Below are 27,441 nucleotides of genomic sequence, written 5' to 3'. Positions count from 1 at the left end.
TGTCAAAGGCAAAAGTTGTAACAAATTACACTTGTTAGATTCTAGCTGAATTTTGGTGTCAGTTTACCCCTAGGACCATTAATTGGCCATTAAGTGTCAATGGTGACACTAGGGCCTAGGCATTAATTAATGGATTAATGCTTGTCCAAGGGTCAATTAATGCATGGGATCACTTTGCGTTGCAAATGGCCCAACCAATTAATTTTTGAATCGGCAAGGTCAATTTTCTGGGCATGGATTAAGGGCTGAATCAATTTTTAGAATTAATTAATTCTGAAAATTAATTAAATGGCTGGAAATTACTGAAAATGGATTAAGAAAGCTGCCACTTGGCAAAACTTTCCCATGCAAGTGGGGGAAAGGCTAAATAGGGCTGAAGGGAGAGGAAAATCTCGTTTTTTCATTTTGGAGTTGTTGGAAAATGGTATTGGACTGTTGCTGCCAGCTTTTGGGGCCATTTCCCAGTCATTGGAGACTATTTTGGTAATGCAGATTGCATATTCTTGACCTTGGGAAGCTCGCAATTGCTGCTGACTCCTAAAGATCACAGTCTCTGATGCTCCTATTGTCGTTGGTGCATCCGTTTGGGGCTGGTACAGCAGAGCAGCAACTGATTTTGATCAATTCTTCGTAACAAATCTCAGAATTTTCTCTCTCTACAGTATTCTCTCATCTCCTTCAACCTATGCTCAGCCATTCTCAGCAATTCTTAGCCATTTGGAGAATATTTCAGCCATTTTTGGTGGGCTGATCTGTAATTTCTACAATAAACCCTAATTTACAACAGAAATTAGGGTTTAGCAGTCACCTTGGGATCCGTGCCAAAGATTGAAGGCTCAAGGGACTGAAATCAGCAACTGATAATTGAAGATTATCAAGGGAATTCAAGAGCCAGCCCATCCCAAATTGATTTGGGGCAACATTTGGCCAGCCAAGGATAAAATTAGAGAAGAAGTCCTGGGTGAATCGAGGGGCAAATGACCCAAAAGGCTTGCTAGTCATTTATGACAGCAAGAGCAATTGGTTAGCAAGAGGAGATTGAAGAATCTCGAGTTGTACTCCTTCCAATTGAATGAAAGCTAAAGAAATACCGCAAGGGGCGCCAATTTTGGGGCCGACAGGGTATCTACTGTCCAAGAATGTTATGTTAAAGTGTATATTTCATTTTATGTGCATTTATTGATTACTATAATTAACTCTTAAATCAGGTTATCACCACCCATTCCAAGAAGGAAGGTTGGTTTCATGGTTCCATTGCCTGGATAATCACTCAATCTCTTGATTTGGTGAGCCCGAGGCACCTAATTGCAAGCCAAAGCTTTGTGCTAGTGTTGATCTTTGTGCTCAGCTGAGAAATTACAACAAGATATCTTCGTACAGTGGGATGCAATCAAGCAGTAATGATGCCTCTCATGATGCACATTCTCATGGGAATGAAGGAATGCAATGCCTAATCTTGGACAAGGCTCTCATGATGAACAACAAGCTGAAAATGTTACTGTTGGGCAAGATGCAGGGCCTTCAAGCTGTCATGAGGTAGATGACCAGCAAAGTGACGAGGAATTTGATAACCAGTTCAAGAATCGAATGAGGACAGCAACAAATCTCTTTGCTGAATTGGCAGAGGATCCTCAGTTCACCCGATTTTTGAATGCTCTGAAGAAGAACAGCAAGGGCAAGAAGAAGAAGTCAACTTCTACACCTTCAAGACAGCAAGGTGTACCAAAGGTAGTGCCAAATCCTTCACTTGAAGCTCCTAAAGAGGCCAATGAAGCTAAACAGTTGGTACCTATGGGACAAGGAATGCAAATGCAAGGCCATTATGAAAGTGCCAATCCAATGGATTTTGGATAGCTCAGCATGCATGCTATGATGGGGCAGCGAGGATACTTTGGTGGTAGCACAATTTTTCATGCAATGGTTGGCCAAGGGCCGCATACGGGAATGCATGGCACAAATCCCTATGGTATGCAACAGCCAATGCATGGTGTGCAAGGCCCATTGTATTCGGGTATGACTGGAAATGTACAAAACCCTATGAATGTTTGGCAATGCATCTGCACCCCCCAATGTTTATGGGGCTCAAGGAATGCTTGTTGGTCATCCAAATGCTTCATTTGGGCTTGGTCATGATGTAAATACAGCAAATACACCCTTTTTGCAGCAGCCAGTGTATGACAACTTGACTCCCAAAGGGGAAGTAAAAGACTATGATGAGGGTGGAAAAGCAGTGAAGTTTGAGTCCTTCAGTGGTGCACAAGATAGGCTGAAAGCTTTGACTTTCATTTAGCAGTTTAATGCAGCCTATTCCGGGGGAAACTTCACGGAATCCTCTAAGATTTGAAAGGCAACCACTTTCTTGAAGGGAAATGCATTGCAGTGGTGGTCCACGCTCTTGATGCAAGGTAGAGCACCATCAACATGGGTACAATTCAAGCAAATGTTTGCATCGAATTGGTTGACTAGTACCTTTGAGGTGGACATCATGACAGCTTGGAAGAAGCTTGATGCAAAGGAATGCAAGAATTTAGAGTAATACAATAAGAAGTTTTGGGATGCATTGTTGCCAATCACTTCTTATTGGTCAGTTCCCCTTCATGAGCAGGTGGAGAAGTATGTATGTGGTTTGCCTAAAGGAATCAGGGATTTTTGCATTAAATCCACGATTTCAAGCATGTCTCAACTTAAAACTACTACTATAGCTGATACATTGCTGCGTGGAAAGGATGCCGGCTTTCAAGACCATGATGAGTCAAATGTCAAGGAAAAGAAGGCTGAGAAAAATGGCAGATCTGAAAATCAGGCTGAAAAGAGGCAAACACAGCAGCAAAGACCTTCGGCAAGTGTGGCACACTGTGTTACATATGTGAATAGGAGGGATACATTGCTAGGAACTGTCCTAATCAACAACAAGCCGATAACGATGATAGCACATGAGAAAATCAGTGATATATGGAATATCACACTGGGTTTCATGTGATGAAAGATCGAACATGCATTGTATGTTAGCAAGTGAAGCATGGTAGACAAAAGATGCCACAGTTTATTACGGCTTATGTAAGGATAAAGTATGCGTTTCAGAGAACTTAAGGAACGTAAAAGGGAGCAGCTGATCACCATGGATGTGTTTTGTATTTTCCAAGGGTGATTATATATTGCTGCATTTTGAAAAGGCAAGGCTGACAAGGTGAAAAGGCAAAAGGGAATGTATCTGAAGTTCAGAATGAGGAACTATGGACCTTTCCAGGTGTTAGAGAGGATCAGCGATGTGGTATATCAGCTGAAATTGCTTCTACACTAGCGGATACACTATACCCTTCATGTGAGATTGTCGAGGCCTTTTTATGCTGATGTGCCTAAGAATGTATCTGCTGAAATTCACTCCAATGTAGAGGAGCTGAATGAGATATTGGTATCCGAGCACATTTTGGCACATAAAGAGAAAAGGTCAAAGGTAAAGCTTCCATAAGCTATTGGGTGAAGTTTCACAACTGTTCACCAATGGATGCTAAATGGATGGAAGAGGATGACTTGGCAAACCATCCTCAGTTGTTGCAGCTTTACCTTGATGCCTTTCAGTTAGAGCCGACTTTGGATCGGGGCTCTTTCCGGTTCAGCAGGGCAAGGGTACAAAGTACCACCTGATACTCAAGAGGGAGGTAGCACTTCCACTCCTCCAGGAATGGACTGCTGTCGTATATAGTGGATCTCGGATGTATTCAGCATGCATCCAAGGTACTGTGCTGACAATATGTCTGCCATGAGGTCACTATTCAATGTACTAGTCACTATAGTATGTATGCAAATGGGTATGGTTTTCACTGCAACTCTGAAACTGTACATTTGCATCAAGTTACGATCATGAGAGACTGATTATCGAGTGATGGTTTTCAGTGTATGATCATTAGTTTCAATGGTATTCAGCTGGTTCTATGGACAGCAGCATGTGTATTGAATGACATTGATAATTCAGCCATGGTTTTGGCTCGGTTTATGCTTTACTATGGTTGTATAGTCAGCACTCTTGAGAAACAAGAGTTTGGGATGCATCCGATGAGTTTTTGGCAATAGTTCTCGACTATTGTTGAGCTTTATGCTATGTTTATGCTGGCTGGAAATTTTCAGCAAGTGGTGGGCATATGAGATAGTTAGGCAGTAGTGGCCAATGTTGTGTTGACTATGATGCCTTGTGAAAATTCCAGTGCAACATTGTTTGCTTTGACACATTACAGTGCAATCGAGGACAATTGCAAGGATTTCAAGATGGTGGTCTGTCACGAGGACGTGAAAATTTGATGCTTTGCTTATGTTTAATTGACATTTGATTAAAGGATTAATCAAATGTGCAATTAAAAGATGCACATGTGAGATGCAAGCTACTTTTTCACAGTTGAAGGCCGAAGGAGCCTATGAAAAATATGGATGTCAAAGGCAAAAGTCGTAACAAGTTACACTTGTTAGATTCTAGGTGAATTTTGGTGTCAGTTTGCCCCTAGGACCATTAATTGGCCATTAAGTGTTAGTGGTGACACTAGGGACTAGGCATTAATTAATGGATTAATGCTTGTCCAAGGGTCAATTAATGCATGGGATCACTTTGGGTTGCAAATGGCCTAACCAATTAATTTTTGGATGGGCAAGGTCAATTTTTTGGGCATGGATTAAGAGCTGAATTAATTTTCAGAATTAATTGATTCTGAAAATTAATTAAATGGCTGGAAATTGCTGAAAATGGATTAAGAAAGCTGCCACTTGGCAAAACTTTCCCATGCAAGTGGGGGAAAGGCTAAATAGGGCTGAAGGGAGAGGGAAATCTCGTTTTTTCATTTTGGAGCTGTTGGAAAAATGTGTTGGACTCTTGCTGCCAGCTTTTGGGGCCATTTCCCAGCCATTGGAGACTATTTTGGTAATGGAGATTGCATATTCTTGACCTTGGGAAGCTGGCAATTGCTGCTGATGCACTTTCTCCTAAAGATCACAATCTCTGATGCTCCTATTGTCGTTGATGCATCCGTTTGGGGCTGGTACAGCAGGGCAGCAGCTGATTTTGATCAGTTCTTCATGACAAATCTCAGAATTTTCTCTCTCTACAGCATTCTCTCATCTCCTTCAACCTATGCTTAGCCATTCTCAGCAATTCTTAGCCATTTGGAGGAGATTTCAGCCATTTTTGGTGGGCTGATCTGTAATTTCTGCAGTAAACCCTAATTTACAACAAAAATTAGGGTTTAACAACCACCTTGGGATCCGTGCCAGAGATTGAAGGCTCAAGGGACTGAAATCAGCAGCTAATGATTGAAGATTATCAAGGGAATTCAAGAGCCAGCCCATCCCAAATTGATTTGGGGCAACATTTGGCCAGCCAAGGGTCAAATTGGAGAAGAAGTCCTAGGTGAATCAAGGGGCAAATGACCCAAAAGGCTTGCTGGTCATTTATGACAGCAAGAGCAATTGGTTAGCAGGAGGAGATTGAAGAATCTCGAGTTGTACTCCTTCCAATTGAATGAAAGCTAAAGAAATACCGCAAGGGGCACCAATTTTGGGGCCAATAGGGTGTCTACTATCCAAGAATGTTATGGTAAAGTGTGTATTTCATTTTATGTACATTTATTTATTGTTGTAATTAACTCTTAAATCAGGTTATCACCACCCATTCCAAGAACGGAAGGCTGGTTTCAGTTAGAGCAAACAAGCTCCATAGTATGTGCCTGGTGCTGCCATGACCTCTGCGGTCCATCCTGTAGTTGCCACTCCTGAGGGACCCCCTCAATCCCTGAATCTCAGAGTGTGTCACAGACCCAACGAGGAAGAGGCCGAATCTCGCCTCAACACTCTCCATCTGTTGAAGTTTTTGCAAGGTCCACTATCAACGGAGGACCAAGCGATGAATCTAGTGGTTGGGTAGTAGACTCCTCATCCGAAGAAGAGTCCTCAAGAGTCATAGGCTCCAGAGAAACAGTCACTTGGACCCAACTATCACCGAGATCTCCAAGTACACGGTGATCCTCACCCCCCTCTGGGGCTGAAACCTCCACGAATCGAACATCACGGCTCATGTAAACATCCCACTTAACAAGATCATACAATCGGTAGCCTTGAGATTACGAGCTATAGCCCACAAACACTTGTCTTCTGGAAGCCGCTTCAAATTTGCCATGCTCTGTCTTCGAGATGTAAACATAAGCATTACACCCAAAAACCTTGAAATAAGAGACATCGGGCTTTGATCCAAAGTACGCCTCAAAAGGTATCATACCAACGACAGCGAAAGTAGGAGAACGATTAAGGATGTGAACTGATATAGGCACAGTCTCAACCCATAGACACTGAGATATCTGACGATGCTCCATCATGGTATGGGCCATCTCAATCACACTGCGATTCTTCCGCTCCAAAATGCCGTTCTCTTGAGAGGTGTTTGTATTGGCAAACTCCTAATGTATGCCATGATCTGCACAAAACCAAGCAAACTCATTAGAAACAAATTCTCCGCCCTTATCTGATCATAAGGTCTTCATCTTCTGCCCCGATCGGTTCTCCTCAAAGAGCAACCAATCCTTGAAGTTGGAAAAAGTCTCTAACTTCAGCTTCAAGAAATAGACCCATGTCATCTTGCTGTAATCATCTACAATAAGCATGAAAAAAAAACTCACTCAAAGGGATTCTGTCCTCATTGGTCCACAAAGATTGGTGGAAACAAGCTCCAAGGGTGCTGAAAACCGCCTCGAAGCCTTTCTGGGAACATCACGAGTTTGCTTCCCATGGATGCAGGATACACAAGGCTACTTACTCACCACAATATCTAGCAAACCTCGAACAAATTGATCCTTAGACGCCTTCCAAAGGTATTCATAATTGAGGTGACCAAACCAAGCATGCCAAAGCTCAGACTGAGTTTGAGAGGTAAGAATAAGAGAAGTCAAGGTAGAAGAAGACCGCAACTTGTAGACTCCATTCTCCTCATAACCTGAAGAAAGAACCGCTCTCAATTCCCCATCAAGAATCCACATCAAATTCGACCAAAAGGCCGAGGGCACAAATCTTGTGCACCAAGAGAAGATGATACCCCAAAGCCGACACATAAAGTATCTCAGAAGCATGGGCACCACCACGCCCATTTGGAATAAGATGCATGTTGCCTCGTCCCTAAATAGGAATAGACAAACTATCGCCATTAAGAATCTAGCCATGAGAAGGCCGCAAATGAGTAACACCTGCTAAAGAAGAAGTCATGTATCTAGAGATACCACTGTCAACAATCCACTCCCGAGGAAATGGGGCCATCAACGCAGCAACAGAAGCCGGTAAGGTCAAATCCTCAGCCACCTCCAAATGGAGGAAAGCAACTGATGGAGGGAGCAGCCACCGCTCCAAAATCCTTTGAAAATTTCACCTTCTTCTCCTTGTCCTTCTTCTCCTTGTCAGGGCAATCCTTCTAGTGACCTGTTTTGCCACAAATGTGACAAGTAGACTCCTTGTCTGTCTTTCTTAGATTTGTCTTCCTTCTTCTTCTTTTGGTTCTTCCTCTTCTTCTGAGAGGATTGACCAACCAAAGCTTCAAATTTCGAAGCATTGGTTCCTTTCAATGGCTCCTCTTGGTCCAAGACCATAGGAGCCAACTCTTCCCACCGAAGAGTCTCAAACCACACTGAAGCAATCAAGGAGGAATAAAAACCACTGAAGCGAGGCAGTAACTGTGAAGGAAGAGTTATCGCCATGTCTTCAAAAGTGATCACCTTTCTTGCGTTTTGAACCTGCATCTGAAGCTGCCTTAGCTTGTTGATATACTCTCCTCTGTATGATGACTTGTTGGCACTCATAGTTCTCATTTGCACTTTCAAAGAAACTCGCTTCATGATGGTCATCCGATTACACATCTGATCCAACTCCAGCCATATCTCCCAAGCCATTGTCAAACGCTCTATATGAGAGATAACAGCTGTAGTACATGAGAGAAATAAAAACGAGTGAATACGTGCATTGAATTTATCCCAATGTGTCTGAGCCTTTGTCAACTCCACCTTCTCACTGGAACAGAGTCTGGACTCGTCTTGAGAAGAAGGACAATTGATAGCCTCCGAAACAAGCTCCACCAAATCATAGAACTCCAATATGGCAAGTATCATAACCCACTAAATGCGGTAGTTCTCACCATCGAGCTTTTGATCTAAAGAAAGAGCCAGTAGGATGGGCACCTTCCGGTCCATGATCCCCTGAAATTCTGTCTCGGCCTCAGAAGACATCTTCACCTACAACGCCTGCACAAAACACAAAAAGCAACCCCCTCTGACTGTGAAAATACAGCCTGCTAGGTTTGAGGTTTGCTTGTCCCATTCCTTCTTCACCTATTGGAGGCGATGAAAATGTAAAATCTGCACTTGAAGGCCAAAAACGCAGCCTTCTTTCTTCTCTAGCAACAAAACAGCAGCAACTTCAATAAATCTTCTCTTTTCTCACACGCCCACACTCGCCTCAACCTTGTTCCGATGTGCAGCCCGCCTGCTCGCACTTGAACGCTGAAAACGCAACCTTGTGTCACGGTGAAAACTCCTCTTCAAATAGATTCACCCTAGGCCAGTCCTTCAATGCTCTGATACCATGTTACAGTAAAGCAATGCAAAAGCGAATGACCGTGACAAAGAGTGAATAGAGAGAGAAGAGAGAGAGAGAGAGAGAGAGAGAGCAGTGAAACGCAGAAAATCTGCAGTGAAGAATGCTGTATAAAGATGCAGAATTATACACGGGTGCAAAGAAAATATCTGCATATGTCTCCACCTCAAGGATTTGATCTCCATCAGCCCCAAGAGCAATCTCCGCAGTCGACAGGCTGAAATCTGTTAGAGACAATGTGTAAGACTACTGGAAACTCAGCCTTTTTAAAGGCTGAAAATAATACCCAGAAATAATCAGGTCGGCTGCATTAAATGCTGCAGCCGACTGCAGTTGGACTGTCCGACTGCTGCCACGTGGCTCTGCTAATGTGACCATCCAAGAAATGACTCTCAACAATTACCACCCTCTCTAAGGAGGAGGCTAGTTTCACACCCTCTCAGAATAGAGTTGTAGAGTGTAGGAACCAAACAATGATGAACATGGCACTCTCTATGTCGATCGCAACAAAGCTCCTAGAGTGTCTATGGATTGAGGCTATTAATGCATCCATGTACATCCCCACCTAGTATCCAACTTTGATGGTCCCTCAAAAAACCCCCTTCAAGGCATTTTTTGGCACTTGGTCTCTCATGTTCCACTTCAAGATCTTCAGGTATCGTGCTTACATGCACACTCCTCATGGTCACATAGGAAAACTTGAGCCTTGAGCTGATCTTTTGATTTTTGCAGAATAAAAGCCTATTGCCCATTTGTTTCGGATTAATAAGGTGATTACCCAAAGAGATGTAGCTGAAGAAAGACTTTAACAAAAGACTCACCAATCCCCTAGTGAGTCTCAAAGGTGGAGATGAAAAGTATACTCAATGCAGGCTCACTGAAAGTAAAGGAAAACAGCACAACATGATGCCAAACCATTTTAAAGGACTTCCAATTTCCTTATGTAGCTCTAGAACTTTGGTTCCAAGAAGTCTTCAACAGCATGAATCATAAGGTGCAAATATTGTAACTTGTGCAAGCATACCGATTGTGTGACTTCAAATGGCTAAGCACATCTGCTTTTCAAAATGTACCAAAAAATTATGCTCCTTATGAGGCCCATGTCTGTTGATAGGCTCTTCAGGCTGAGTATAGTCAGCTAGAGTGATAGCCTACTGAAGAGTATGATGCCAAACCATTTTAAAGGACTTCCAATTTCCTTATGTAGCTCTAGAACTTTGGTTCCATGAAGTCTTCAACAGCATGAATCATAAGGCGCAAATATTGTAACTTGTGCAAGCACATCTGCTTTTCAAAATGTACCAAGAAATTATGCTCCTTATGAGGCCCATGTCTGTTGATAGGCTCTTCAGGCTGAGTATAGTCAGCTAGAGTGATATCCTACTGAAGAGATGTACATCCTAGACATTAAGTCTTTGGGTACTTCTCTCACAAAGGAGTTGGGATCTTGACTGTGCAAGCAATCCAACTGCTCACCAACTGATGTACATGCCTTGTGAATGACTCAAACCAGTTCAGAGTTGTGAAGGTAAAGGTTTAACACCTAGATTCCACAGAGATGATCGTTGAATGTTCAGCACACCTGGACCAAGCAGGGCTATCGGTTGATAGGCTGGCTGACGTCTAAGGATAACCAGCAGATTTATGAAATCAGATTTTTCTAGCAAGACTGCCAGTCTATTTGTTCTGACTTTATGTGAAAAGTTGTATAACTCCAGGGTGATCAGAAATAGGTGGTTGTCTAGACTGCCCGATTAGAAGCTAGACACTCTACACTATGTAACTAGAAGCAGGAATACCTTGTACGTCAAAAGCAAGAATCAATAAGCATTCATCTAGTCCCCAGAGGAGACAGCGCCAAAGTGTCCATTGTACAGCTGAAGACTCCATTGGAGTGCTCATCGACATGTGCTCGAGGACAGTTCGAATCCATGCTTATGTGAGGCCAGGCAATCTGAAAATCCTAAAATGCTTATGTGATGCCAGGTACTCTGAAAATCCTAAAATATTGATACAAAGAATGTGCTTGGGCCCCTTACACCCACCTAGCCTCCAACCATTTTCTATGCTGTAGAAGGGGATTTAATCCTTGTGCAAGCTCAGTTATCCCAAAAACTAGATAGAGACCAGTATAAACCAAGTCTTGAGAGCTGCTCAGCAGATGTCATGTCAAATTACATGTTAGATTATTTGTATATCAACTATCTAGTATCAACCTTTCTGAGATAAGTTCCTCAGTTCTCAAAATGGTCCAAGGGGAAACCATTATGCCTTACATTATGTGCTTGATAATCTCTCCCTTATCTACAATAGAACCTGCAAGAAGATGTGTGCCTTAATACATAAAAGCATCTAAACTTGGAAATTTTCTCACCTGACATAGGACCCCCTTGGGAAGTATTTGTCGCATTACAGAACTGCACATACAATCCAAGTGTATAAGTAATGACAATCTCCATTCTGATTATGATGTAGACACCATCTAACCACAAGGCCAATAATCAACAAAGTAGCTAGGTCACAAGCTTGATACAAGATTAATCTACTTCAATTTGCATGCATCTAAATCATCTATCTAACAAGGTATTTATAAGTAGATATGCATCTCTTGTATTTGTTCATGCATGAATAAAGCATTTAAACAAATAGATAGAGTTAGTTTCGATGGCATAAACTAAATGTTTATACTTGCATAAACAAAAAGGTGACTACTTACTATGAGGACAGCGTAGATGTTGTGATAAGGATATTCACAGAAGGCCGCATTAATATGCAATGCTTGATAATTGGGATTGCCATCATTGCTTCACCTGTGGACAGCATAACTAGTGTATGAGAAACACTTCACTTGCCCAGTTTATAAATCAAGCACCTAGGAAGTTAAATATTTATTTACATCAGTAATGTCATCGAAAACACTTTTTATGATAGTCAGTACTGCTTACCATTTCCCAACCCGACAGTGATAAGCATGAGTGAATCATGTATCATATATGATATACATAGTGGTAGAATAATTGCCTGGTGGTGCATAATTATTTCAATTGATTATTATCCACAGAGACATTAAAATGGGCACAAGGACATCGGTGGGACAGCATAAAGACAACGAAAGTTACATTAATTTCTGCTGATATGGAGCTAGAATAGGGTTGAAGTAGGTTTAGAATGGGGTGAAATAGGGATGAGAATGGACTGAGATTAGGAGCTGAGTATGGCCTGAAAGGGGCTGAGAATGGTATGTTGGAAAAACTAAAATCAAGGCATGCATTAATCTAAAATTAACATGCATTAATACCTGTCTTAAACTCCCACTGCTGTTTTGCAACTAGAGAAATAAGGCCTTTGCCCTTGTATTCTCTCCAGAGGTCTACTACTAGATGTAGCTTCTCTTTTACAATTGGAACAGAAGATTCAATATCTTCTGGGACATCCTCCCTTGAGAGGTTTCCTAGGAACGGTTGAACCTCATTTATGAATGTTTTAGAGGCTAGATCATGGGTCATTCCAAAGTACCAAGTCAATTATGCATTTCTTGATAGCCTTGACTATCTAAATGTTGTACAAAACCCTTGTAAGCATCATTGAAATGAAAGTGGACTGCAAAGCCCTTTTTCTACAATTCTCCTTAAAACAGCCCCAAAAGGCAGTGAAAAGCAATCACCAAATAATAAAAGGCTTTATTTTAATAACAATGGAACAGATGCCCGAAAAATCTTGTATAAATAGAGTATATTATAGCACCTAGACCAATTCTTGATCATTCCAACCAGCCAGCTTCATCCTCATGCTGCCAACACCCATTGGAGGTTGTCACCAACACGAAGGAAGCCTGAGCCTTAACCCACCCAGCAACTGCTCTATCCAGCCTCCGGCCGCAGTCACCGGCCCTTGTGCAGGTCTTTTGCTTTCACCCAACTGTTGAAGCAGTTGTTAGCCATTTTGCATCATCTCCACCATCATCTGAAGCTTTGCAAGGTGCTGCCATCATCACTTGAACTGTTGTCATTCAGTGTCTTCAGCTGCCACACCCTGCATTTTCTCCTGCACATTGGCCAAGGTTGTCCATATCTAATGGAGAGATGGACTCATCCACCAACTCATCCTATCCACAATTTGTCCAATGACATACAATGGCATGTGATCCAAACTATTTGACTGTTTTGCAAGCATTGTTTGTGACATGGACTACACAAACTCCAAGACTTTGAGCTGCCAAACTCTTCTAATGCATGTGGCAAGCCTCCCTCAAGGTTCACCGTGTCAAGAAATTAGTGAGGCCAAGAAGCCCTCAACCCACCGTCTTAACACTCCCTCGCTAGCCTAAGAATTTGTGAGGAAGGATGGTGTCACTAGGGCTAGAAAACAGATTCCTTGATCACAGCAACCTTAGCCATGTGACTGGAAACAGAGTCAAAGGCCCAGGATGGTGAAAATCTTGAGTTGCCCTTGCCCTTCATCACCCCCTCCTTTTTCCAAAAAGTTGCTAGCCCCTCACAATCCTTCTAGAGATGCCCCTTCTTGCCATTAAAGAAGCACTTAATCTTCTTCTTCTTGCCACCCCTCTCAACAGCTGCAAATGCTTGACCTTTTGGAGCACCAACTAGAGACCGCAATCTCCCCTGTAGCCTCAAGGCAGATTCATGCTCTAGCAACATAGGTTGTGTGTGAAGAAAACTAATTGGAGTCATTGAGGTTTGCGCTCTCGATGCATTGGCCACACCATCAACGTTGGATGGGAGCTTGGAAAGCACCAGCCAGCACAATATGTGCTTCAAAAAGATCATCTTGCATGTCACTCCAAGAAGAAAGGACTGGATGAAGTCCCAATCAAGGATTGCCGCCTCAAAGTTATCCTCATTTCAACTAGATGGAGGTGAAGATGGCTGTTGAGGATGCAAAGTTGAACCATATACAAGAAATCGCAACCAATTTTTCACAAAGCAAGCCTTCATAACAGCACTCCACATAGAGTAGTGAGATCCTTTGAGTTTCTCATTAGTGCAAGAACAGAAACATGCAATGACGGTGAATGAAGATGCAAGAAGCTAGAGCTACACACTAGGATGCAAGCATAGAGTATCTAGAGGACATGTATTTTTGAAACCTCACTTAACATGTAGATTAATTGTTAATCACATGGTTAAGTAAATGTTGCACATGTGAGCTGTAATTGGGGTTAGAGTAAATTTACGAGCCCAAGACCCGAGGAAATCATGTGATGTCAAAGGCAAAAGTTACTATAAGTTATGCCGCACAAGTACTTGGTGGTATCTGGTGCTAGTTGTTGGCTCATTTGGCCATAAGTGTCAATTGGTGACACTAGAGAAATGGCATTTAATGATACGTAACGCCAATCTGATGGTCAAAGATGGTGCAGAGGCACTCGGGAGTGAATGATGCCTAGCCAATTTAATTATTGCCTAGTCAGATTTCTTTTAGGGCACCGAAATAATTATTAGATTAATTGTGCTTAGTGCAAGTAAATTTTACCTTCGCTAAATAGACATTATGTTTCTCCTCTTGAACATAAATATGCAAAAGTCCATATCAAGAAATCAAATTGTGAGATTGCAATTCAAGAAATTTTGCAAGTAAATTGCTCTCTTGAGATGTACCTTTTGCCTCGTCAAATTGTTCGCATTATACTATATAATTTGCTTAGTGAAGATGAAAGCAATCCCATTATGGAAGATTGTGTACCTTGCCCTAACTTCTAATGCAACCTTGTATGTAATATGTTATGAAGATGAAGACAGTTCTACTTGTAAATTCGTAATCTCAAAGTATTTAAAGACTAAAAATTAATATTTAATTATGGATAATGCTGAAAATATCATTTGGAAAGGCTGTCACTTGTCAAAAATGCTCATGCAAGACTGAAAAATATCTTTAGAGATTGGAGAGAGGCATTTTTAATATATTCAACCTGCAAGAGAGAGGGAGGAGATATTGTTGGTCTGATTTATAGCCATTGGAGGACCTTCTGGGGCAGTCAGGGGTAGGAGAACACTAATCAACAACAAGTGACAACATCTACAAGCTGTTGAGATAGGGCAACAGCAATAAATGACTGATTTTCTTCAGTTCTTTGCATCTACAAGCTGTTGAGATAGTGCAGTAGCAATAAATGATAGATTTTCTTCAATTCTTCGCGAAGAAAGTCTAAATTTTCTCTCTCCTCAGCATTTTCTCTCATCTCCTAAGCCTTTCCCAAACCTTGCTTCAAAGATTGCAGCATTGAGACCAAAGGCTGAGAAATTTCAGATTTCTCTGCTGAAAACCCAAGTTGCAGTAAAAATTAGGGTTTAGTAACAGCCTCATGAAGCGTGCCAAAAATTAGAAGCTCCAAGACTTGAATTCAAAAGGGTTGAAGCTGTTTTTAGCCTATTCAAGAGGTGGGACCAGCAAATAATTGAATTTGGGACATCTTTCATCTCCATCAAAGCGGGTGAAGGCCAATTAAATGCCCAAATCAAGGGGCAAATAAGATTGAAGACTTGCTGGTCACTTTGGATAGCAAGAGGAGTTTGGATTGCAAAGGGGATCAGGAAAATCCCATTGTAATTCAGCTTCTTCTTCAATAAAGCTAAAGAAATACCGAAAGGGGCGCCAACTTTGGAGCCAATCGGGTGTGCATTGTCCAAGATCAGTAGGTAAATTTGTATTTTCAGATTTGCATTAATTGTTTGCTGCTGTAATTAAGTTCTAATTAGGGATTTACCACCCATCCACAGAAGGAGTATTGGTTTCATGGTTCCATTGCCAAAATACCATCAAATCCTTTGAATTGGTAGGCCCGTGGTACTTGATTGCAACTTGGGACTATTGCATTATTGCTGAAATTGTTCTCAGCAGTGAATTACAGCAAGCATGTCTTCACATGGTGATACGGGATCAAGTAGAGAGGATGCATCACTCCTTCGTCAATCACGTGGTGAAGGGGGAAATGCAATGACTGATGTTGGGCATTGTTCTCAGCACGGACAGCATGTTGAAAATGTGGGAAATGTCCCAAATGTTGGCACTTCAATGCATAAAGAGGCTGATGACCAACAAGGGGCTAAAGAATTTAATGATAGCTTCAAGGATCGAATGCGTAGAATAGCAAATCTTTTTGCTGAATTGGAAAATAATCCCCAGTTTACTCGATTCTTGAATGCCCCAAAGAAGGACAGCAAAGGCAAATAGAATAAGACACCTTCTACAGCTTTGGGACAGCCACAAGAACCGAAGGAAATACCTAAGCCTTCTTTAGAAGAGCCCAAAATGCTTGATAAGCACAAACAGTTGGTATCCATGGGGCAGCAAGTGCAAATGCATGGCCAACTTGGCAGTGCCAATCCATGGGAACATGGGCAGTAAGGCAATTATGCACATGCAAGTATGGGACAACAAGGATACTTTGGTGGTGGTACAATTTTTCATGCTATGATTGGACAAGCACTGCATATGGGAATGTATGGCACAAATCCCTATGGTATGCTTCAGCCAATGCATGGCTCACAACACCCAATGTATCCGGGTAATGCAAGTGGAATGAATGCCTAATCCCATGTGTGGTAGCATAGGCATGATGCCTGGGACACAAAGCGAGCCATATGGATATGTATCAGAACCCCCAGGGACTGTTGAAGCACAACGATTTGGTGCTGGTCTTGTAGGTGCTTCAAATAGTGCTGGTTTTTATGCAAATACAGCCAATGCACCCTTTTTGCAACAGCCCATTTATGATAACTTGACTCCCATACGTCCACTAAAGGACTATGATGAAGGTGGCAAAAGCATGAAGTTTAAGCCTTTCAGTGGTGCACAAGATAGGCTGAAAGCACTTGTTTTTATTCAGCAGTTTGATGCCACCTATTCTGAAGGCAACTTCATAGAGACATCTAAGATACGGAAGACAACCACATTTTTTAAGGAAAATGCATTGCAGTGGTGGTCTACACTTCTTTTTCAAGGGAAGTCACCTACCACTTGGGTCCACTTCAAGCAAATATTTGCTTCAAATTGGTTGACAAGTACCTTTGAAGTAGACATTATGACACCTTGGAATCAATTGAATTCCAAAGACTACAAGAACTTGGATCAGTATAATAAGAAGTTTTGGGATGCATTGCTGCCAGTTACTTATTATCGCATTGTACCCCTCCATGAGTAGGTGGAGAAGTATATTTGTGGTTTGCCAAAGAGTATTCGGGATTTTTGTATTAAGTCCACTGTTTCCAGCATGTCTCACCTTATAGAAACTACTACTACATCCGACACATTGCTGCATGGAAAGAATGCAGGATTCCACGATGATGATGCCAAGTCACATGTCAAAGAGAGAAAGGCTGAGAAAAAGGGTAAATCTGAAAATAAGCTGAAAATCAGGGCAGATCTGAAAATAGGGCTGGAAAAAGGAATAGATTGCAAAGAAAGAGTGGGAAAAGTGATGCACAATATAGGGAGCTGATGGCTGCAAATGAATGCTATATTTGTGAGCAGGAAGGACATATGGTACGCAGCTATCCTAATAAACAACAAGCTAAAAAGGATGATAATAACAGAAAGAAACACAAAACCATTGCTGATTTAGTGCTTGATGTAGTGGCAAATCATCCTAATCAAGATAGTACTGAACTTTACAGGACATGGGGCAAAATCAGAGATCAACATGCATTGTTTTTTCTTGATCCAAGGGCACGGTCAAATTTCATATCTCTTGATATGGCAGTCCGTTTAGGCATCAGAGAGGATGAGATGGGGCCCATGGGTGAGATTGATATGGCATGCAAGGGACATGCAGAGCTGGTCACTCCTATCATTGGAAAGCTTCATTTGCACATTCAAAGTTATGTGGACAGCAAAGAGTTCTCCATTGGAAGGATGTGATGTCTTGCGTGGTATGCCTTGGTGTCGTCATGTGCATGCAGTGATTGATACTCATGACATGATTATGACCCTCTTCCATAAAGGCAAAGTTCATACTTTGGATGTAAAATTGAAAGGGAAATCTGTCCCTGTTGTATTTGCTTTTGCTATTTCCAAAGTAATGAAAAATCATATTTTAGCTTACTAAGAGAGCAGCCAATCGTCAGAGGCGGGCTTTGCACTTTGCAGAGGGTGATTATGTATTGTTGCGATTTGAAAAGGCACAGTTGAGAAAGATAAAGGGCAAAGAGTGATTGTATGCAAAGTTGTCTATGAGATACTATGGGCCATTTCAAGTGTTGGAGAGAATCAATGATACATATTATAGGCTAAAATTACCTCCACACTAGCGAATACACAATGCTTTTCATGTGAGCTTGCTTAGACCTTTTCATGGAGATGTGCCACAGGATGTCTACTGAAATTCTGCCTAAGGTTGAGAAGCTAGATGAGATTTTGTTACCTAAGCAAATTTTGGCACATAAGGAAAGAAAGGTCAAAGGTAAAGTTTCTAGGAGATACTTGGTGAAATTTCAGAATTATTCACCAATGGATGCCAAATGGATGGAAGAGGATGACTTGGCAGACCATCCTCAGTTGTTGCAACTTTACCTAGATGTCTTTCAGTTAGAGCCTCGGGCTCCGTCAGGTTTAACAAAGCAAGGGTCCGGAGTATTGCCTAATGCTCAAGGGGGAGATAGCACTTCCACTCCTCCAGTTATAGACAGCTCTCGTATGTAGTGGATCTCGAATGTATTCAGCATGCATCCAAGGTACCGCGTTGATAGTATGTTTGCCATGAGGTTACTACTTAGTGCACTAGTCACTATGAGATGTATGTAGATGAGTATGAGTTTCACCCGGGCATTGGAACTATTCTTTTACATGAGCTTATGATCAATTTGGCATGACCTCCATATGCCACCAGCCATAAAAAATACGACACCCTCCTCGGCCTCCAACTATCCCACAGGCGGCGCCAGAAGGTCCGTCGGAAGGGCTAAGTGATGTTGTGCTCTGCCCAGTGTCTACTGCGTGACAGTGCCCAATCCATATCCTCCTGCATCAGTACATGTCTACCAATCTTGGCAGTGTATTCTAGGAGCTTGGATGGCTTTTTTGCAACCGCAGAGGCCGGCCATAGCCACTCTCCTGGGTCCCACTCCAGCTCATCAAGTGGTCTACCCTCCCAAATCCAAAGGCGCCACTCCTTGAGCTCCATCCAGAAGACATAGGGGTCCAATCGTCGGGTCTTCCCCTGAAGACCCACCACCTAAATCCTCCTCCATGAAAGGGTGGCAATCCCCTCATCCTGTTGCCCTCTATCAAGGGCCAGACGTCCCCCCTCCTGAACGGTAAAGAAGGTCCCCTGGGGGGCACCGCCTACTCTACCTGCCACCTAAAGAGGGATGCCTACTAGAGAAAACCTGGCTGCCCATATCTCCCCGGCCTCTATCGGTTCTCATATCGGGGGGGCAAGCCACTCCGGAGATATTGCTGCGTCTATCTCTCTTCTCCTCAACTCCACTCCTCTCAAGCACCCTGATACTCACTGTAGCACCTCCTTGTCTACCATCCTGTACACCTTCTGCCATGTCCTGATGGAGCGAGCCGGGCCGGCCTCCCACCCAACCCACTAGATATGGAGGCGTTCACCTAACTGTGCCCCTTCCTTGTCTTTGATCTGGAGGTTCCAGATCACCGGCTAACGGTCTATTTCCTCCTGGCAGCCGGAGGGGCTCTGGATCAGGGCCTTACGGAGGCCCTACCACACGCGGAGTAGGCTCCGCAGGAAAGGTGATCTGGGCGGGGTAATCTGGGCTGAAGTGAAGATCCATCTTAGGGACGGCCTCTATTCCCCGCCAAGCCTCGATTTACAATCCTGAAGGCCCTCCTGCAGTAAGACCTTCCAGGTTTGCCCACCTGGTGTGAGACCGCGGACAACTAACTTGTCCAAGAGGGCCCTACTCTAATATTCTGGGTCTATGATCCCAAGCCCTCCTGATTGATGTCGTATGATGGTCGCCCATGCCACCTTGGCCCTGGAATCTCTGGAGCCATCAGACCCTAACCAAAGGAAGTTCCACACCAGGTGGCGAACCTGCCCTGCGCATGATGAGGAGAAACACCAACACGAGGCAATGTTTCAAGCCGTCGCTAGGAGGACTTGGTTAACCACCAGGGCTCGACCGGCTAGTGAGAGGCGAGCCGTACTCCAATAGGTCAGTTTCCTCCTAATAGACTCTAGAACCGGAAGAAACTGCTGGGCAGGAGTGATATCAAGTCCCACCTGGAACCCTAGGTATCGGACGGTCTGCCCTCTACTCACCCATCTAAATCCCAAGTGGACTCCCCACTCCGTGCTCGATTCCGGGTCTGTGAGGAAGCCAACCGACTTTCGCCAGTTGATTTTCGCACCCGCTGCAACACATAACACCTCAAGAGCCAACCTCATTTTTTCCAACATCACCTCATCATCCTCTATGTAGAGTCCTGTGTCATCTGCGTACTCTGAGTCTAACAACTCGGTCCTCTCTCTCACTGGAAGTCGGAGGCCGCGTAGTCCACTCACACGTGACCTGAGGAAGTGGGACATCGCCTCTGCGACAAATAGGAACAGGTATGGGGCCAGGGGGCAGCCTTGTCAGACCGATCTCTCCATTCGGACCTCCTCCCCTCGCCTTCCGCCTATGAGAACCCTGCTGGTGGCTGATCTATACAGGCCCGAGACCCTACGAATCCAAGCGTGGGGAAATCCTAACTTCAATATGGTACCCTCTAGGAAATCCCAGTCCACCCTATCGTAGGCTTTCTCGAAGTCCAATAGTAGTACTGCCAGTCTTTGCCCACTGTGCTGAGCCCACTCTGTCGCCTCAAAGAATGTAAATACATTGTCTAGGATGCTCCTATCCTGGACAAAGCTTGTCTGTGTGTCATGAATGATGTCTGGAAGCACATGGCGTAATCGTCTACCAATCATCTTTGCCAGAGCCTTGTAGGCCACTGACAATAAGGTGATCCGGTCTCCACTGGGATAGCTCCAACCGGTCAACCCCTTTCGGGAGGAGACTGATAAGGCCTGCCGATAGCCTCCCTAGCATCTGTCCTGAGGAGAATATCTCCTGGAAAGTCCTCAATAGGGGATCCTTCACCACCTCCCAGTATGTAGTGAAGAAGGCCTTAGAGAGGCCATCCTCCCGCGGGCATTTTTGCCCATCCTGTGTATGGAACGCCTCCTCTAATTCCTTCTCAGTGAAGGGGAATAGGAGGGCGTGTCCTATCTCCTCTGTGATGAGGGACGGGATGTGATCCCATACCTGTTGTCTGCATCTCTTTCCTCTAATTGAAGCTATCTCCTGCTAGAAGAGTCGTGTGGAGTAGTTGGTGGCAATCTCCATCACCTCATCAGGGCTCGTATCTGCTCTCCCGCGGTGCGGGGTTGGTGCACTTGGAAGAACTCCTTGCACATCGTGTCTCCCTTCTGCGCCCAAAAGGCTGCTGAATTACGGAAAGAGAACTCCAAGCACCTATCCTCTAGGCCAGCAATGGTTGCACGCGCACGCACCTCCTATGCGTGGAGGATGGGGTTCCCTGGTGCCTCCTGCAACAATCTCTGCGTAGCTGCCAAGTCCAGCCAGAGTGCTTTCTCCTCCTCCCAGCATTGCTGCCTGGCCTGTAAGGCTGCCTCTTGGCAAATTCTACTTGACTCGGCTAGGGACCTCTGCGACCTCCTCTGCTATCCTATCCCTCCTCACCCACTCTCTGGTCCAGATCTGCTCAATCTGTCTCGACACCTCCTCCCTCCTATAGATCGAGTCAGGGATCCGACAGGATCGTGTATCTAGGACGGATGCTGGGGGATCAAGTGCCAGGAGAACCAGGAAGTGATAGGATAGTGTGGTACCTGCCAGCTCCTCAATCTGGCCTCCGCGAGAACATCCCCACTCTCCCACATAAAACCTGTCCAACCGCTCCAGCAAGGCTCCGCCTAGTCGCCTGTATCCCCAAGAAAAGTCCAACCACCTCTCTCTCTTGTGGAAGGCAGGGTCTTTCCAGGCACCCCGTGCTCCAACTGCAAGCAAAAAGACCTCCCATGCCTCCTGCTCCTCCCCAACCATGCCTTGGTAGTTTCTTCCCCTTCCCTGCTGGTCCTCCAAAGCCTCCAGGTTGTTGAAATCTCCTCCCACAATCCAGGAGTCCACCTTAGGGAGTCCATTTACAGTTTCCCCCCAAAACCTGCTGTGTGCCCTAACCTCCGTAGGGACATAGACATTGAGGACTCCAACACACGAGTCCCCAATATCCAGACTGATCCATAGAGCCCTTACTGCCACCTATCGTCTCGTGGTCTCGTACACAGGTGGTGAGACTCGGACCAATAGATGTGCATACGCCTCCGCTCTTGCCGTGGGCACCTATGGCTTGCTCCCAATAAGTATGCGAGCTGCCTGGCAGTACCTTCCCAACCCGCTGAGCCTGGGCGAGGGTGAGCTTGTGCTCCTGCAGTAGCAAGATGTCTATCCGTCCGGCAAGGGCAGGCTGCAGCTCTTGTCGGACAATCAACTTCCTCGAGCCACGCCCCCCACTGTAGTGGAGACTGTTCACATTCCAAGATGCAAGGTGTAAGCTCATGGGGAAACTTGTGACTGACAGAACAGACATCTATTCGGCATGGAAGCTGCAAATGAGGAAGAGAGACTGCGAGGCGTGCAGGTACGTTTTGCCGTTGGCCTGGATGGTGAGCTCAAGTCCCCCATGGTGGCCCTCGGCCGGACCATAGGGGTGATAGATGCTCCAGGTGGTACTATCAATGCATCTATTAGCCATGCTGAAAACCGCGACTCTGTACACTGGTAGAAGCGGGCCGCCTGTGCCGGGGGCCACGCAATCACATCCCTCGACGCTCCCCACTGTGGGGGGGCTCGAAGATAATGCTCAAATGCGGGACGTCGGTGCCAGCCCACCAATTAATGTCCATCATGCATCCTGGCCACTGTTGTGCGAACAGTGCTAGTCCTTCATCTCCCATCCACTGGGAGATGTGATCTGCCACTTGACTCTTCAATTCCTCCTCAATCTATGTAGTCCTCCACTCTTCTAAGAAGGATGACTGGAAAAAGAAAGCGTAGTTTGGTCCATCCGGTAGTGCTAGTAGGTGGACCTTGCCCCTCCTTGACTTATGAACCACGAAGATCCCCACCTCTAGAGGTAGTGGGAACTCTCCGCACTCCGCAACTCGCAGGTAAGACCATGGGCCACTGCGAAAAAACTCTTGTGGCAGTAGCTGTGCCTGTCTCGAGAAAGTAAGGCGGGTGATAGGGGCAGATGAGCCAGTGGCTGTGTGGTCGGAGGGGGACTGCTGGTGTGCAGAGGAGGTAGGTGTGTGTGGCTCATCACCTCCTATGGGAGGAGGGGGAGTGGGTCTAGGGGGGCTCACCTAACCTGGATGCCGATCAGGGGGGGTGCTCGGTAGGTTGGGGGGGGGGGGGGGGGGGGGGGTGCGACGTCCCTGTGGGGGCTCCAACAAGGCAGTCTGTGGCTCATGTGGATAAAATGGGGGGGATTGGTCCTGCCGGATGGGGCGGGCAGGGGGGCTATGGAGTGCTCTGCCGAGAGGGGGACACTCGTCCACCATCACCCTGCTGACAAGGCTGGGCTTGAGGGGCTAGCTGCACCCAACCTTGCCGTCTCCCTCTCTGTCGCCTCTGGACCCTTGTGAAACCGTCAGCATCCACTTGCGGACCTGTAGGCGGAGCCGCCTTGGCTCCAAACCCTATGTAAACTGCTGCATGATGCCCAAAGTCGTGGCAACACAAGCACTGCCTGGTTGCCCAGTCACAACGACCTGCTGCCTAAAGGAATGCCTGCATGTCTCAATCTCTAGGAACTGTGGGATATTCTTGACCTCCTTCACTGCCACCCGTACCTTTGGGACCCCTGCCGCTGTCACTGCATCCGCGAAGGACACGGGAAGGACAGTGCTGAAGAGTCTCCCGAAGTCTTCCACTAATTGGCGGTACTCAATCGCCAGGCCGGGGAAGAGGAGGGTGACCGTGTGCCAAAGAAACCTGTTGTGGAGTGCAAACACCTCCACCGTGAAGCCACTGTACCAAGGGACCATGTATATGACCCCCTTCGTAGATGCATAAGGTGAACCGGCGAGTAGCTCGCGAGCTACGTCTGCCGAACTGAGGCGGACCATGAAAATCCCTTGGCCCAGCAGGACCGCCTCCATGATCTGTGCCGAGCCGATGCTCGGCGTGGAGTGGAGCCAGTCCCGAAGCTGGGCCCTAGCTGGGGAATGTCCTACTACCTGACCATAGATTGTTGTTTCCATTAGTTCCAGCTCCTTAACTCGGACGGCTAAGAGCTACTTCTCAGAGAGGATTACACGCAAGGTGTTCGACTGGGGGCACTCGGTGAGTACGCCGGCGTCTGACCAAAGGTTGCCATTGCCACGTCCCTACTGGGAGAACCTACCTATCGCGTTGCTGTGTCGCTGAATGGGGAATTGCTACAGGGGGAGGGAGCAATTGGAGGGGAAGGGAAGATGAAAAGAAGGGGGGGGGGGGGGGGGGGTTGGTTGTTATGGGTGGGTTTTAGGGCGGATCGGACGGCACGCACAAGTAACTGGCAGCGGCCTGGCGAGAGGGGGGGCGGAAGCGGTCAGCTCGGGGGACAGCCAGGCAAGAGGGGGAACAGGTGGCCGTTACACACCTTGGGCAAGGGCGCGCGAGCAGTGCTAAGACTGCCACGACCAGTCGGGCAGCGTGCAGGACAGTCGGACAGCATGCAGGCCGGTCGGACAGTCGGACCGCGTGCAGGACAGTCGGATGGCGCATATCGGGCGGGGGGGACAGTCGGACAGTCGGATGGCGCGTATCAGGCGGGGAGGCAGCGCGACGTGTAGGCGAACTTTTTTGATATCACAATCTAACTATAAATAGTCAGTCAGGAAAATAATGCCAGCAGCAGGTCGGTTGCATTAAATGCAGCCCACTGAATAAAATAATGCAGAAAACTGACCGACTGCATAATTGCACTATCTGACTGCTGACGTGTCCTCTGCGCTGATGTGCACTATACTGCCTGCTGATGTGTCCTCTGCTATACTCTTCTCACGTGGCACTGTGGCCGCACAACTGTCCTGGAAATGACTGTCTAACACCCCCTCTCAGATCCTAGATAGGCCAAAAGGCTGAGGAATCTAGAATGTTGCTGAAGAAGAGCCTGGGGAAGTGCATTCGTAAACAAATCTGCAAGATTAGTCTCCGTCTTGCAATACTCCACATCAATGGTCCCATCCAAAAGCTTCTCTCGAATGAAGTGATATTGGATCTCAATGTGCTTCGTCCGGGCATGGAATATAGGATTCCGTACCAAGGCAATGCAACTCTCATTGTCACACCGCAAAAGAGCAGGACAAGTTTGGGGGCAGCCAACAATCTCTGAAGCCACACAACCTCACATGTGGTGGAAGATACAGCCCGATACTCCGCCTCAGTAGAAGAAAGGGCTACCGTGGGCTACTTCTTGCTACTCCAAGAGATAACACCTGTACCCAAGTTAAAATAGTAGCCGGTAGTAGACCGTCGGTGGTCCACATTGCCAGCCCAATCCGAGTCACTCCAACCTGCAAGAACCAGATCTAAAGCATCTATACCTGCGGGATTAGAAATCCCTAAGTCAGAGGTCCCCCTCAAATACCGAAGAATCCTCAGGGCAGCCTGCCAATGCACCTGTTTGGGTTCTGTCATGAACCCTGCCAAAAGACCCATAGCAAACAAAGATCAACACGAGTGTTGAGAAGCCAAATCGAGGATCGAATCAACTGACGGTAGCATAAAGCATCCATCACGTGAGAATCTGAATGTGAAGTGGCCTTCCAATTTGGATCCATAGGAGTAGTAATGGGCCGACAAGTCTCCATCTCGAAAGTCACCAGGAGCTCCTGAATGTATCTCTGCTGAGAGATGAGAATCCCCCTCTGACTGATAAATCATGTGACCCAAAAAAAAAATGAATAAGCCCCAAATCCATCATCTCGAACGTCTAATGTAAAGTTGTCTTGGTCTCTCAGACCTTCTGTGCATGATCCCTTGTCAGAATCAAATCATCAACATACAACACAAACAACACACGACCAACCTCGGAAGTGTGCACATAAAGCTGCGGATCGGCCTTGGAGCGCCGATATCCCAACTTTGACTGAAGAAACAAGTTGATATTCTCGTTCCATGCACGCGGAGCTTGCTTGAGGCCATACAAGGCCGCCTTCAACCTGTAAACGTTTCCATCCGAGGATCCAAAGCCAGGAGGCTGCTCAACATAGATCTCCCCCTGCAAGTCACCATTGAGAAAGGCCGACTTCACATCCAACTGATAGACAAGCCATCTCCTATGGCCAGCCAAGGCAAGAACAACTCGAATAGTCGCCATACGAGCAGTGGGAACAAAGGTATCATGGAAGTCAATGCTTGGGCGTTAAGTAAAACCATTAGCAACAAGGCAAACCTTGAGCTTGTCCAAAGAACCATCGCTAAGATACTTAGTCTTGAAGACCCACTTGACACTAATCACCTTCTTGTGAGAGGGACGAAGCACAAGAGACCAAGTGTCATTCCTCTCAATAGCCTCCAACTCGGCTTCCATAGCCTTCCGCCAATGATCATACTGCAAAGCCTCCTTCACTGAAGTGGACTCTCGATCCTGCATAACACGGGTCATTAAACAATAGTTAGAGCAAACAAGCTCCGTAGAATGTGACCGGTTCCTCCATGACCTCCGCAGTCCATCCTACGGTTCCCCACTCCTCAGGAACCCCCTTGATCCATGAATCTCGAAGGGTGTCACAGGCCCAATGGGAAGGAGGCCGGACCTCTCCCTGTCGCTCTCCATCTGCTGAAGACTCGGGAACGTCCACCGGCGGAAGCTCCTCAGAGTGGCCGGTGGAAGAAAAGACTCTAAATCAAAAGAAGAACCTCCATCAAGAAGCTCTAGCTCCAAAGGATCTGTCTCAGGAGCCCAACTCTCCCCTGGATCTCCAAGGACGGGGTATTCCTCACCCCCCTTTGTGACCGGAACTTCCACAAACCGCACATCTCGGCTCGTATAGACATCTCGCTTGACAGGATCAAACTAACGATAGCCTTGGAAATGAGAGCTATAGCCCAAAAAAACCTGTCGTCAAGAAGCCACCTCGAACTTGTCACACTGTGTCTTCGGGATATGCACATAGGCATTACACACAAAGATCCTGAAATACGAGACATCAAGCTTGGTGGTAAGCCTCAAAAGGTGTCATCCTGTCAACGGCCGAAGTGGGAGATCGATTGAGAATGTGAACTACAGTAGCCACTGCCTCGGCCCACAAAAACTGAGGTGTCTGTCAATGCTCCATCATGGTGCGCGCCATCTCGATCACAGTTCAGTTCTTCCGCTCCAAAATGCCATTCTCTTTAGGAGTATTAGTGTTAGCAACTCCTGGTGAATGCCCTATCTGCACAAAAACGAGCGAACTCATTAGACATAAATTCACCACCCTTGTCTCAACGCAAGGTCTTCAATTGCCGGCCAGATCGGTTCTCCTCAAAGAGAAGCCAATCCTTGAAGTAAGAGAAAGCCTCTAACTTCAATGTCAAGAAATAGGCCCATGTCATCCAGCTATAGTCATCTACGATCAACATGAAGTACAAGCTCCCCTTCAAGAACTCGATCCTCATCAAGGCATACAAATCCGTAGATGCAAGCTCCATAGGTGAAGTAGACCGCCTCGAAGCTTTGGTGGGAATCGCATCCCGATGCAATTTCCCACGAATGCAGGAGACACATGGCTGATGGCTCACCACTATGTTCGGCAAACGTCGGACAAACGATCCTCGTGACGCCTTCCAAAGATACTCATAGTTCAAGTGG

General features: G+C 45.7%; 1 protein-coding gene across 5 annotated transcripts in view; it reads right to left on the bottom strand.

The window, feature by feature from the left end:
• Window positions 1-27,441, bottom strand: part of KDTA (KDO transferase A) — a 174,065-nt gene that overhangs the window by 93,102 nt on the left and 53,522 nt on the right. For all 5 annotated transcript variants that reach the window (XM_087663212.1, XM_087663211.1, XM_087663210.1 and 2 more), the window contains exons 2-3: window positions 11,327-11,420; window positions 10,985-11,027 (exon numbers count right to left, since the gene is read on the bottom strand). In XM_087663212.1, coding sequence (XP_087519338.1) covers window positions 10,985-11,027; window positions 11,327-11,420 — 137 coding nt within the window. The remainder of the gene's footprint in view (window positions 1-10,984; window positions 11,028-11,326; window positions 11,421-27,441) is intronic.

The sequence above is a fragment of the Lygodium microphyllum genome, chromosome 22 (assembly GCF_053477565.2).
Source record: "Lygodium microphyllum isolate KBCC chromosome 22, Lygodium_microphyllum_v1.1.10, whole genome shotgun sequence".
NCBI lineage: Eukaryota > Viridiplantae > Streptophyta > Polypodiopsida > Schizaeales > Lygodiaceae > Lygodium > Lygodium microphyllum.
The sequence above is the reverse complement of the archived record's forward strand: the minus strand, read 5'-3'. Positions and strand labels throughout refer to the sequence as shown.